Source organism: Trichosurus vulpecula, chromosome 4, assembly GCF_011100635.1.
Source record: "Trichosurus vulpecula isolate mTriVul1 chromosome 4, mTriVul1.pri, whole genome shotgun sequence".
Classification (NCBI taxonomy): domain Eukaryota; kingdom Metazoa; phylum Chordata; class Mammalia; order Diprotodontia; family Phalangeridae; genus Trichosurus; species Trichosurus vulpecula.
The window spans coordinates 209,100,438-209,114,347 of record NC_050576.1 but is presented as its reverse complement, the minus strand read 5'-3'; the positions used below and the strand labels follow the sequence as shown (position 1 = coordinate 209,114,347).

General features: G+C 38.1%; 1 protein-coding gene across 1 annotated transcript in view; it reads right to left on the bottom strand.

Moving 5' to 3' along the window:
• WIPI1 (WD repeat domain, phosphoinositide interacting 1) overlaps window positions 1-13,910 on the bottom strand; it is a 47,707-nt gene that overhangs the window by 19,818 nt on the left and 13,979 nt on the right. Inside the window, exon 4 of the mRNA XM_036754105.1 lies at window positions 5,614-5,710. Within this exon, the coding sequence (XP_036610000.1) occupies window positions 5,614-5,710 (97 nt within the window). The remainder of the gene's footprint in view (window positions 1-5,613; window positions 5,711-13,910) is intronic.

The window sequence follows — 13,910 nt, the reverse complement described above, 5'->3', positions numbered from 1 at the left end:
ATTAAAATTCTGAAGACATTTGTTTTTTTCTCCCCCTACTAGAAAGTTAACAATATATCATCATATAGCTCCTTCCAACTGCACAAATAAATTTACCTTTCTTTAAACTCTTAAGTTTGCATTTCTAATTTCCTACTCAGCTCTGGTCTTTTCACCAGAAATGCATTAAAGATCTCTATTCCAGTGGAAGTAAAATTTTTTCCTTATAGGATTATACTCAGTTTTGCAAGGCAAGTTATTCTAGCTATAAGACATTATCTTTTGCTTTTTGGAATACTGTATTCTAAGACTTCTTCTCACTTATAGTTGAAGCTGCCACCTCTTTTGTGATCCTGACTATGGTTCCTTCATTCTTTAAATACTTCTTTTGGTATGCTTGCAATATATAAATATACATATGTATGCACATACATATTTTAATATGGGATTTCAGCTATGACATTCCTAGGACTTTTTCTTTCAAGAGGTTCTTTCTGGAGATGGCTGCAGATTTGCTCAACTTTGTCCTCTAGTTTTAATTTATCTGGACAGTTTTCATTTAGCATTTCCTGAAATACAGACAGTTCTCACTGTATGTAAGTGAGTATTTAAGTTCTACAGACCTCTACATAAAGTGGTTTTTATGTAGCAAATTTGTCCGGATATGAGGAAAGGAGAGAGCAGACCCCATGCCTATGGAGTGAAAGGGCTGTCATACAGTTCAAGGACACATGGGGGCAGGGGCTAGAGAAGCAAGAGCAGAAGAAGGACCACGTAGGGCCAGCCACACAGGGGCCTGGCCAGAACCAAGAAGAAAAACATAAAGGGAGGGCAGATACATGAGGGCCGGACATGGACACAGGAAGGGTGGAGGATACAGGATGAGAGGATAGGCGACACACAGGGGCCAGGGACAGGCACTCCATACCTAGTGAGAATGGAGAGAAAACAGGTGTGTAGGGGCCAGACATAGATAGTGAGTGGAGCAGGGCAAAGGTCTCCTTTCTTGCATTGGAGGTTTCAAACCAAGTTTGCCCCAATCTGGTGGTAGTGGTGGTGGTGGTGGTCTCTTTGTGCATCTATTCTTCTGCTTTCACTTGGAGGTTTTTTTTTTCTCAAAAGGGTTTTTATTTTATTTTTTTTTTGGTGGAGGTGGTGGGGGAGGCTGTGAAGCACCAAGCCAAGGGAAAGGAGTGGAGAGAGAAAACACAGTACTGTACAGTAAAGTTAACATAGGCGTTCTTTTGGAATGCATTTTTCTTTCAGATTTCTTTACATAAAGTCTAATTTGTGTAACGCAAATTTCCAAAAAGTGAGATCTGTATAGTACCCAGGCCCTCCCCCCATTTTTTAAAAATCACAGTTTTCAGGGAGTCCAACAGCTCTTAAATTATCTCTCTTTGACCTGTTTTCCAAGTCACTTTTTGATATCAGGTAGGTTAAAAAAAACTTCTGATTTTTATTCTATTTCTTGCTGTCTAGTAGAATCATTGATTTGTGTTGGATCTATTCTAGTTTTTAGGGAGTCTGTTACTTAGGTAAGGTTTACTACTTCTCTAAACCATTTATTAGCCCTCCAATTCCTTCCTCCAGAGTTTCCTTGCTTCATTTCTTCTAGGCATTCATGCAGTCCTTCTGAATATCCATTTTTAAAGTCTCTACTTGCTGTTGTTAAGAATTCCTTTTGCCTTTTTAGAAGAATTCTCTAGATCATAAATATACATATATATGTGTGTGTGTGTGTGTATGTGTATATATATATATATACACGTACTGGGTTTTGTTTTTTTGTTTGTTTAGTCATTTCTCCAGCTTCGATTCCTTAACTGGGCTTTGTGCAGGGGGCAAGCTTTGCTCCCTGCTCATCAGAAGTGGTCATTGCTGCTTGGTGTCATCCTAGTTCCCCTGGATTCCTATGCTGACCTCCATATTCCTGGGTTAGGTTTCCCTGGATCTTGGGATCATCTGGGCACTCTATGGCATCTTAAGAAAGAGTGGCTGGAGACTTTGGGGCCCCTATTCACCTGCTGCTCCATGGGGCTTCTCAGAGTCCCACCAGAGGGCTTTTTCTGGGGTGCCCTCACCTCTTGCTTCCTTGTGACATAGAGCCCTGCAGGTTTTATGTATCTCTGGTCACACTGGGAGGCTGCTGGCTTATTTACCTGTGTTGGCACTGGCCTTGCTGGTAGATCTCTTTCCTTCTAGCCATGGGATTCTAATTTGTAAGGCAGAAGAAATCACTAGTTTTTCAGTGTATTTCTTGATTATTCAGTCTGGTTCAAATTTTAGGTTTTTGCTGGAGAGTCATGTGGTCTGTCACCTTGGCTGGAAGTTTCTTGTAGTAATTTTCAGCTTTTCCATCTCCTTCACTCCTCATATCCTGTGGCCAGGCCCTGTTTATTCTGTGCCTCCTATACCCCTTGAATTTATCCCCTTGTTTAGACTAACCTATGTCAGATCCTTACTCTTGCCTGGACCACACCAAGAACTTTCTAGTTGTTCTTCCTGGCTTTGGTTCTTCTCTTCTTCAAACAAAATAATCTTCTTAAAGCACAGGTTTCACCACATCATTTCCCTGCTCAATGGTGGTTCCCTATTGCCTTTAATATAAAATAAAAACTCAACTTGGCAATTAACTTCATTTACAATCCAATTCCATCCTACCTTTCCAAATTTCAATTATTCACCTTTACAAATGCTATATTCCAGCCAATTTGGCCTGTCTGCTGTTTGTGGAACACTAATTTACCCCCCCCCCCTCCTCTTGTATATTCAAAGTGATAATAATGATAACATCAAGAGTAGACATTTATAACCCTATCCTGCCCAAGTCTAGGAAAGGCCTGTGATGTTGCTTGCTGTATGTGTGAAGGCAGATGACTATTGAACAGCTGTGGGTGCTGTGTAAGGTGGACACATTATAGAAGGAGTTCAAGAGAGGTGGTCAGACTTTTGAATGGTGGAATGGAGAATTCCCCAGAGCCACAAACATACGAGGAAGCTGGATTCGACCACGGCTCTTTATTCTCAGTGCCTGAAACTCTACAGATCCCCAAGACCAGACTCCCTCCGTGAGGTTGTCCTATCCTTAAGCTACCCCAGCTAGAGAATTCATTTGTATGAATTCTTTGGCCTATTCTAATCTATATAACTCCCCAATTTCTGTTTACTGCTTACTGTGATAAAGAGCTATTTATTTACTATTTATTATGGGCTTTTTTTGTAACCAGAATTTGGTGGGAGGGAACTAAACTGGAGATAAAAGCTAAAAGTTACTCTTCCCTTGAGAGCAATCAGGAAAACTGCCTTTTATTCTGAACCCCCCATATTCCCAGACTACAAATATTTGAGATGTAGAAGAAAGATACAATTTTAGCTTAATACTCCTCTTAGAGACGGGGAGAGGAGACCCTGTGGTGACTTAGTTCAACTTTATACTATTCTCTCTACTAGAGTCCTACACTCTCTTGTACTATCACTAATCCTGCCTTGCTAAATAGCAGCTTTGCCTCATTCCCCTCATCCCCTGCTTTCATGTGCTTACTGGGTCCACTACAAATTTATGGTAACACTATCACAACTTGATTCATTGCAGTAATACAATCCTTTTGCACCTTCCTGATTTGCTATCTCACTCATCAGAGAGGCTACTCCAAACCTTTTCATCCCTCTTCAAGCCTCCTTTGCTATCTTCTCTTCTACCCTCTCTCAGCTAAGATTCTTGCTAATTACTTCACTGAAAAGACTGAGGCCATTTGCCAAGAGCTCCCTCTTCTTTCCTCCTCCTCATCTCACATCCCCCAGATGGCTTCCCCCACTATCTCCTTTACCTCTGACTCACATGAAGAAGTGGTCCTTCTCTTCATCAAGGCAAACCCTTCTACATGCACTCCTGATCCAAATCAATTCCATCTTCACCAGCACATTTCTCTTCCTCCACCATCTCCACCTTCTCAATAATCATCACCCTCCCCTTCATTACACATAAATATGTATGTGTCTCCATTGTCCTTTACAAAAACCCCAAACCCTCCCTGGATCCTTGACCACTCATTCTCTTACTCTTCATATCCAATCTTTTGCTAAATATCCAATCATGCATCCTGGGCCATCTCCAATCATCCTGCTGAATGTCAGGCCACTGGACCCAGATGGCTCTGGAGGGGAAAGTGAGGCTGGGGACCTTGCACAGCCCTCCCTCCCTCAAATCAAAGCCAACTGCAAGTCATGTCATCATTTCCCTGATGTCATGGTCCTCTTTGAGAACGAAGGACAAACACAACGACAAATATCCAATCTGTTGCCAAGTTCTGTCAATTTTATCTTTATAACATCTACCAAATACACTTCCCTCTCTCCTCTGATGCTGCCACCACCCTGGTATAGACTCTCATCTCCTCATGTCTAGACTATTGCAATAGTCTGATAATTGGTCTGCCTACTGCACATCTCTCCTGACTCCTGACACAAGTCTCCCCTCCTTTCAGCTGCCAAAATGATTTTCCTAAAGTGCAGGTCCAATCTTGCTGGTATTCAGATTCCTTCATAATGGCCACCTAGTTCCAGTCTTCTTACATGTTAGACTTCCCTACATCTTTGATTTAGTGAATCTAGACTCACTGCTGTTCCTTGAATAAGACACTTCATCTCCCAACTCTAGGCATCTTCCCTGGTTGTCCCTCATGAACAGAACGCTCTCCCTCCATCTCTTCCTCCTAGCTTCCTTCAAATCCCAGCTAAAATCCCATCTTTCTCAATCCCTCGTATTTTTAATGGCCTCCCCTTTGTTGATTATTTGTAATTTATCCTGCATACAGTCATTTGTACATAATTGTTTGCATGTTGTCTCCCTCATTAGATTATGAGCTCCTTAAGGGTAGGGGCTGTCTTTTGCCTTTCCAAAAAAGGCAATGGTATCTCCAGTGTTTAGCACAAGGCCTGGCACACAGGAGGTGCTTAAAAGATATTTAATGACTGATTTACACTATATAAAGGGTGTCTGAAAAGTTTTAGCAGTTTTAAGCTTCAATATAGCTCTATATACAGCTCTTGTATGTACAATTTTTTGCATGTTACTTCCTCCATTAGTGAAACTCCATTTTAGCTCACTGCTGGAACAGAGAAATTCCCTAGAAAGGAACTGAATTCTTTAAGATTCTATTATCTTTTTCCCTCTCCTTGGCATACAAAACAGACCATCTCAAGTCTCTTTACTCTCATGAAAACTTTTGTATTTTTAGAGAATCTTTTTAAAAAAGCTAACAACTTAACAAGCTTTCCATATTCTGAGATGCTGCCAATACCAACTTCATAAAATCAAAAAAATAAATCACCCTGAAAGGGGTACTTTTTGAAAATGAGTCTCGATGAGGTTACAATGGTACCTACTTTGTTCTCACACACAATTTTCCTACCTTATGTGATTTTAATTCACTATCATTAAAACAAAGCTTCGAGGTGCCAAAAAAAACCCCACCAACTCTCCCAAAACCAAACCAACTGCTTAAGGCTTTTCAAGTATGAAAAAAAAACTCAAGAATTTTCTGTTTGAGCATAAATCTAATATGTAAGAGAAAAGCATCGATACATGAACTCTTTGGAGCATTTGATTTTTGTAGGATTTTTTTTACTTACCTGTTGGGTTTACAGGTATATCCAGAATAGTCTTCAATAGCTTCATATCTTTAATGTTGTGAATATAAATGGATTCCTCCAGGCACACCAGCAGCCTCTGCAACCACACAGACATGCATAGCTACTGAACCAAATTCCTTCAAAAGCACAGAGCAGACTAAATGAAGTTACTCATGAATAAATGTGAAGATCTATACTTGTTTTAAAAAATCGAACTACACAATACAAGATGGAGGGATTTGCTAGATGACAGACTGTTTATCTAAAACAAAGCAAAAAACCCCAAAGATTGGGGTCTCTGAGTGGACTCAATCATTTAAAAAACAAATGGGATCTTTGGCTGCATTAATAGCATTACAGTGGCCAAAATATGGGAAGTGAGTGTCCTCTGCTCTTGTCAGACCATATCTGATGTATTGGGTTTACTTTCAGGTACTACACTTTTAGAATAACCCTGAAAAGCTAGAGTGGAACAGAAGAGTGACCAGAATAGTGATGGAATTAAAAACCATGCCACAGGAAAAGTTGATTCAAAGAATCAGGGGTATTTGAACCTGAAGAAGAGAAGAAAAGGGGGTGCTTTCAAGCATGTGAATGGCTATCATGGGAAGAGGAATTAAAATTGGTTTACTTTTATCCTAGAGGCAAAATTAAAACTAATGGGTCAAAGTTGCAAAGAAATAATTTTCAACCAAAGGAAAAACTCACAGTTAGAACCATCTGAAAGCTGAATGGGCCTAGGGGGTAAAGTTTTATAGGACTTAGAGCTGGAGAGAACTTTAGAGATTTTCTAGGTCAAACCTCTCATTTTACAAAAGAAAAAGTACCTTAGGTCTAGAAAGGGTAACGATTTGTCCAAGATCACAAAGATAGCAAAAAACAGGGCCAGGATTTGAATCCAGATCTTCTTTCTGAACTCTTTCTACTAGTTTTTGCTTCTGCCTACATGATCAGTAAAGGCCTTCAAATAGAAGCTGGATGACCACTTGTTAGAAATATCATAGAAAGGAAAATTCCCCCATACACAGGTATTGGACAAAATGTCCTCTGAAATTCTATGATTTTATAAGAGCTGACCTGAATCTAACTTTCGCTGGTAAACACACACACATACATACCCACCAATGTATTTGATAGCTAGAAATATGAAAAATGCAAAACCTTAAATAATTATGTTTTCTAATTTGAAGTCTATCATTTTCATTTCTGTGTGCAATCTTTATATAGAGTAACATTTCTGCTCAGACCTCCCAAGCCCATTTTGATATTCAGTAAAATGTCAGTGATTCTGTAGATATAATTCAAAGGCTCTCTTTCAAAGTTCATGATGAAGTTTCCTTTCTTTGTTCTCTTAATAGCACAATACTTTACTTCTCTCTAAGTATAAAGTTGCCCTTTTTGTCCGAATTTTTTTTCTCCTTCCTACAGTAGTCTTGGGCAAACTGTTACAAAGGTAAAGTTTGTCTTAGTGGTCCCTTCAGTCTGTTTGGTATCTCTCCTAAACACAGGATACACAAGGTCTTCATGCTTGTACTTTAATTGTTTAGTGTTCTCTCATGTACCAAGATTTTCCTTCTTTCCTCACAAACTTAACTTGTCTTGTGACCAAAGCTTTCCTTTGGCCTTGATCTTTGCTAGGTAACTATGGCTTGGGAGGAGTTAATCAGACAAACAAATCCATGCTAATATTTAGGTAGCTATCCCATTAGCTAAGTAATGTGTTATTCTTCCAAAGTAATATAGTGTACATATCTCTCTAAGGAGAGACGCTAACCTGATTGTTACAGAGGCTTTAATCACTGGAAACCAATATCAAAATAACCTTTATTGCTGTAACAATGAAGCCATAAAGCCAAAATGGAAAGAAGTATAAATGAGTTCCAGGTCAAAATTAGTCTGGCTTAATGTGCTTTTTCTTTTTTTTACGATGCTTTCTCAATAGAATGACTTATCTAGTTATCTAGACTCAGATCTAGTTAAAAGAGTATAATCAAGTTAGAGTAAAAAAAGTTGGAATATTCTATTTCTCCTTTTTACATTCAAACTCATTTCATCCTATAATTCCCCACGTAAATGTTCCAACTCTGACCCCCTCCCCCACCCCAATTTTTTTTTTAAAGCTGCCCCACAACTGGTAGAACAATGACCTTTGTCCTTGCTGGACAGGCTTGTTGCTCACAACTGGATGGAGTACAAAGAAGCAAGAGAAGTTAATTCCTCTAGCTGCAACAGCTGCCTCTAACCCTACTTCTTTATTTCTTCGGCTGGGACTAGAGACACGCAGTTAATGGGGATTGGAAAAGCCACCCAGTCCTTCTCCTGCAACATAAGTTAAACCTTAAATCTGAAACTTGAAAGAAAGGTACATTCTAGATGTAAAAGTCATTTTCCAAAGCACTGCTTTCCCTTTCTGTAAGAAACAAACTTGCCCTAAAAAAGCAATCTTTCCTTCTCAAAGGCGAGAGTGGAATGGCCAGGATCACAAGATCAGAGACGTAACAGATGGAAAGGGCCTTGAGAGTCATTTAGTCCAGATTCCTGATTTTATAGATAAAGAATTTGAGGCCCAGCAAGATAAACTGACTTAATACAAGGCCATACAGGTAGTGTCAGATTTTAAGATTCAAACCCAGTTCACTTGATTCCAAGTTCAGCATTTTCCCCTTACTATATGATAACATCTGAATTACAAATAAGTTTGCCTTTATTGCTATGGAATTTTGGGTGAGAATTTCAAAGATTAGTAAAGGCTGCTAAGGGAAGGGTGGCGCCAAATAGCAGGAAAGAAATGGAGGTATAAAGAAGAGGAGAGAATTGTGTAAATAAATAGCCTAAATAGTGTTTGAGAGTTCTGATCACTCTGTAGGAAATGCACTAACCAATCTTAAAAGTTATATCAAATCAGTGGCAAAAAGAAGTAACTCAAGAATAAACTAATCTTCTGTAGACCACCACTAAATGAAAATATGTCTAACGGTCTACAAACAAGTCACAAGTCATCTTAGAGTTGGAATACACTTCAGGAGCCAACTAATACAACCCATTCCTAAAAATGAAGTTACTTTAAGACTTACCCAACCATTGCTCAACAACCTTTTGATAGAAGACTTCTAGTGAGAGGGAACACAATACCTTCTGAAACAGCCCATTCCATTTTTAAACGTTTTAATTGTTAAAGTTTTTCCTTTCCTAAAGGTGTTTCTTTGTAACTGTCACCCACTGGTCTTGACTGCCTTCTGGGGTCAAGAAGAACAAGTCTATTTTTTTTTTCATTTGACAGTTCTTCACACATTTTAAGGTAACTAAATCTTATACATGTTAAATATTCCCAGTTCCTTCAATCACATTGGCATGAATTCAAAGCCCCTTACCATCTTGTCCCCTCTGCACACCCTCAAGTATATCAACATCCTTTGTACAATGTCATAGTGACATAACATGCCAGATGTGATGTCAACAGGATTCTACTACTTCATTAGTCCTGGGCACCATGACCCTTGGCTGCCATATCCCACTACTAACACAAAATTAGTCTGAAGTCCAATAAAGGCAACACTTTACTTGAGCATTTCCCTTTAAAGCTTTCAAGTACAAGTACACTCAAACCACCTTTCACTTAATATAAATCATTCCTCCCTTGTCCTTTCTACAGTTTACCCATTCAAGTTCCACATTCTCTACTCTCTCTATATAAAAGGAACATACTTCTCAGGGAAGAATTTTAGACCTTGCAACAAACCTGCTCTCTACATAATTTAGTGGTGATCTAAATGAAATCATTATATTATCTCAATGAAAATGATATCTTCCCACAAACAGGTTTATGAAAAATTCTCTCCCCTTTGCCAACAAAATTATTTTGGGCATTTTACATCTCAGCAGCAGGGCAGAATAGATTCCCCCCCAAAACGCCTTTTACTTTCTTCCTTCCCCTTCACACTCCAATTACTCCTCTCTCCCTGTTAAAATCTACCCTGTAACATAGAATATTTAGTTATGTTAATAAAATTTGTTAATATAAAATGTTTGGTGTTACATTTGGCCATGACTACCTATGAAACAAAGACAGAAAATGGCCCTTAATTCTGTGTAGCCCCTTCTATTTTTGTACTGATAATGACATGAGTGACAGGAGTGTGAGGGGGGCAGACAGTGCTAAGAATGCCACAGGTTTCAGACCATCTATAAATTGCAAATTGACTAATGTACTCTAAATGTAAGATCCAGTGGGGCCACTGTGACAACATGAATATATTGGTAGAGGAGCTAAATCGTATCATTCCTGATGCTTGCTATAAATGATACCAGAAGAAAAAAGGAAGTTGCACCTAAATGAAAGACTGGCTTACAGATACTCTTTGAAGAAGCAAAGAAAGGAGTAAACAGAGTGGGTTTTATTGTATACAAAAGCAACAAGAAATGTTATTTCGTGGGATGTCTAGTCATCTCATTTGGCAGTGCTGGAAAGTATATAAAAGGAAAAGGAAGACCACCATGAAAAATAATTGCAGTTTATATATCAACAGTGGGTGCCAAGGATGAAAAGGCACTGAAATTCTATGAAGAACTGTGATTATATCAATAAAGTAACAAAAATTATTATAATAATTGTATAATATTAATATATTAATACATTATATTAATATAATAATTGTAATATATTATATATAATACAATAATAATTATAATAAATCTATTATATCAATAGATGCAAAAAGGCTTCAACAAAACACATAACTCATTCCTGTTAAAAACACTTGAAAGCATAGATATATATGGATTTTTCCTTAAAATGACGGCAGCTACCTAAAATCATCAGCAAGCATTATTAATAAGGAGGGTAAGCTAGAAGCCTTTCCAATAAGGTCAAGAGTGAAACAAGGATGCCCATTATCATCAATATTATTCAATATTGTATTAGAAATGCTAGAATAGTAATAAGAGAAAAAAAGAAACTGAAGGAATCAGAATGGGCAATGAGATAATAAAACTATCCCTTTATTCCAAACAATAAGTTGATATACTTGGAAAATCCTAGAGATTCAATTAAAAAGCTAGTTGAAACAATTAATAATTTTAGCAAAGTAGCTGGATATAAAATAAACCCACATAAATCATCAGCATTTCTATATATCACCAACAGAACCCTGCAAGAAGGGATAAGATTGTAAGAGATACCCTGTTTGAAATAAGCACAGAAAGCATAAAATACATGTATGTTCAACGGTAGCCAGAGCCAATAAAATAAAAATGACAACTCTACCTAAACTAATCTACCTATTCAATGCCATCCCAATTAAATCACCAAAAAATTATTTTATTGCACTACAAAAGATAATAATAAGTTCATTTGGAAAAATGAAATGTCAAGATAACAAGGTAATCAGCGAAAAAAAATGGGAAGGAAGGAGGTTTGGCAGTACCAGATTTTAAACTGTATTATAAAGTGGTAATTATCAAAACTATCTCATACTGGCTAAGAAATAGAAAAGTGAATCAATAGAAAAGAGTAGACATACAATACATAGTACTAAATGATTATAGTCACCTTGTGTTTGACAAATGTAAAGATTTAAGCTTGCTATTTGGTAAAAATTGTTAGAAAACTAGAAAGCAGTCTAACAGAAACTAGGTAGAGACCAGTATCTTACACTATTTATCAAGATAATGTCAAAATGGATAAATGGTCTAGACATAAAGGAATATGTCATAAGTAAATTAGAAGAACATGGAACATACAGATAGGAGAAGAATTTATGAATAAACAAGAGATAGAGAACATTGTGAGACATAAAATGGATAATGTTGATAACATTAAAAAGGTTTTGTACAAATAAACCAATGCAGCCAAAATTAGAAGGAAAACAGAAAATAAGGGGAAAAATTTATAGACATTTTCTCAGATAAAGGTCTCATATCTCAAATATTTAGAGAACTCTGTCAAATTTATAAGAATACGAGTCATTCCCCAATTGATAAATGGTCAAAGGATAAGAATGGGCAATTTTTGAATGAAGAAATCAAAGCTATCTGTAGTCATATGAAAAATGCCTTAAATCATTATTGATTAGAGAAATGCAAATTAAAACAATTTTGAGATATTATCTTACACCTACAAGATTGGCTAAAATGGTAGAAGGGAAAATGATGAATGTTGGAAGGAATGTGGAAAAATTGGGACACAAACACACTGCTGGTAGAACTGTGAACTTATCTAACCATTGTGGAGAACAATCAGAAATTATGCCCAAAGAGTTATAAAATTATGAATACCCTTTGACCCAGCAATATCACGATTAGGTATGTTTTCCAAGGTCATCAGGAAAAAGGAAAAGAACCTATATGTTCTGAAACATTTATAGCAGCTCTCTTTGCAGGTGGCAAAGAACTAGAAATTGAGTGGATACCCATCAATTGGGTAATGGATAAATAAGTAACCAAGAAGTGAAGTCAACAGCTTGAGCCTTTGAGCCAACAAACCTCAAGGATGATTTCAAAAACTTTTAAGGGAAAACAAACAAACAAAACTAGCCTAATTTGTATGAGATCAGGGATTAGAATATTGCTCCTACCATAGGAGATAACTGGTAGATTTTTTCCACCATCACTTTGCCCTCTAGTTCTTTTTTTTTTTTTGCCCTCTAGTTCCAATAGAGCTGGCAGTTTTTGTTTGATTTCTTGAAATATGTCACCCAGGCTTTTTATTTATCTATTTTTGGTCATGACCACCAGGTGGTCTGGTGATTCTTAAATTGCCTCTCCTTGAGATGTTTTCCAGGTTGGTTATTTTTCACAGGTACTCTTGTAGTCTTTGTGGCCAATACATTCTCTTCTCTGAGGATCGACTTGGTAAGAAGTTACTCTTCTAGGTTTACCTAGTGGTTGTCTTTCAGAATAAGGCATTTTTTCATTGTGTTCATCATTTTCTTCTGTTTATCCACATCTTCTCACTCAATTTCTTGATTGGAGATTTGTGTTTCGGTCACACTATGATTCTTTTCATACTCTTTCTTGGATGGTGTGGGCAGGCCCTACTTGGTCCTAGATGACATGGCTAAGATTAGGTCCTAACATGTACAGGAATCCTTGGTTTGGGGCTTAATCTCCTAGTGGCTCAATTTAGGCTTGGGCCTTAGCTCCTTTTTCTGTCTCCTTCTGGCAGAGTCTCTAACTTGGAGTTGGTTCCATCCCTGACTATGGCCTTGACCCAACCAAATGTTGTTGATTATGTTGGTAGCAGGCCTCCAAGACCCCAGGTGTTTGACTTCCCAAGGTACTACCCTGACCCTTCATCTTACTATGGCCCCTCTGTGGCTTGGGCATGGGCTGTTCGGACATTGTCTGGCCCTATCTCTGGCAGAGGTTCTGGGGTAAGTACTACTTTTGGACAAATACAGCCCTATCTCCTGCAACACTATGTGTGTGGGCTCTGTGGATACAGGCCCTGCACTGGGAGCTGTTCTGGCTCTTTTTCCCATGGAGGTTGGGGAATGGGCTGTGCTCACCTTGACCTGGCTTTCTCTTCTGCAAAGGCTTGAGCATGGGTTCCCTGGCTGGATATAGGGCTGGCCCTGTCTCTTGCTGTGGAACCTGGCTGTTTGTATGACCACCCAGCCTTCTACCTACCTCACTTGTCTCTACTAAAAACTTTTGCAGGATTAGCGCAGTTTTCTTGTGTAGTCCTGGACTGGATAGAAAAGTTTATAGTTGTTTCTCTTTGATTTTCTTTATCATTACTCCTTTTGGTGCACTTTCAGAGCTCTACTGGGGGATTTGTGAGGGAGTTTGGCTCCTATACATTTCAACATATTATGATTTTCCTACAATTCCTGTGGCTATATAGTTGAAACACATCACGCCTGAACTAAACAGGGAATCAGCAATGATAAATAAACAACAGAAATGACAATAACTCTATAATAATTTGACTACTATAAATCTAATGGAACAAGAGAACCAAAAGGAAAGACAGAAGGAAGGAAACAAGTATTTATTATGTGCCAGGCATTCTGCTAATCACTTTACAAGCACAATCTAGTGAATCCTCACAACAACTTTGGGCGGTAGGTGTTAGTATAATCCCATTTTATGGATGAAGAAACTGAGGCAGATTGTGGTTAAGAGAATTGATTGGGGTCACAGAGCTAGAAAGTGTATGAGGTTGGATTCAAAGTCAGGTTGTCCTGATTCTGAGTCCAGTGCTCTATCTGCTGTGCCACCTAGCTGCCTCTAGATAGAAAGCCCAGAAAAACACCGTAGGAAGCAAACACTTCACTTATTGGGACAGTGGAAGAGAG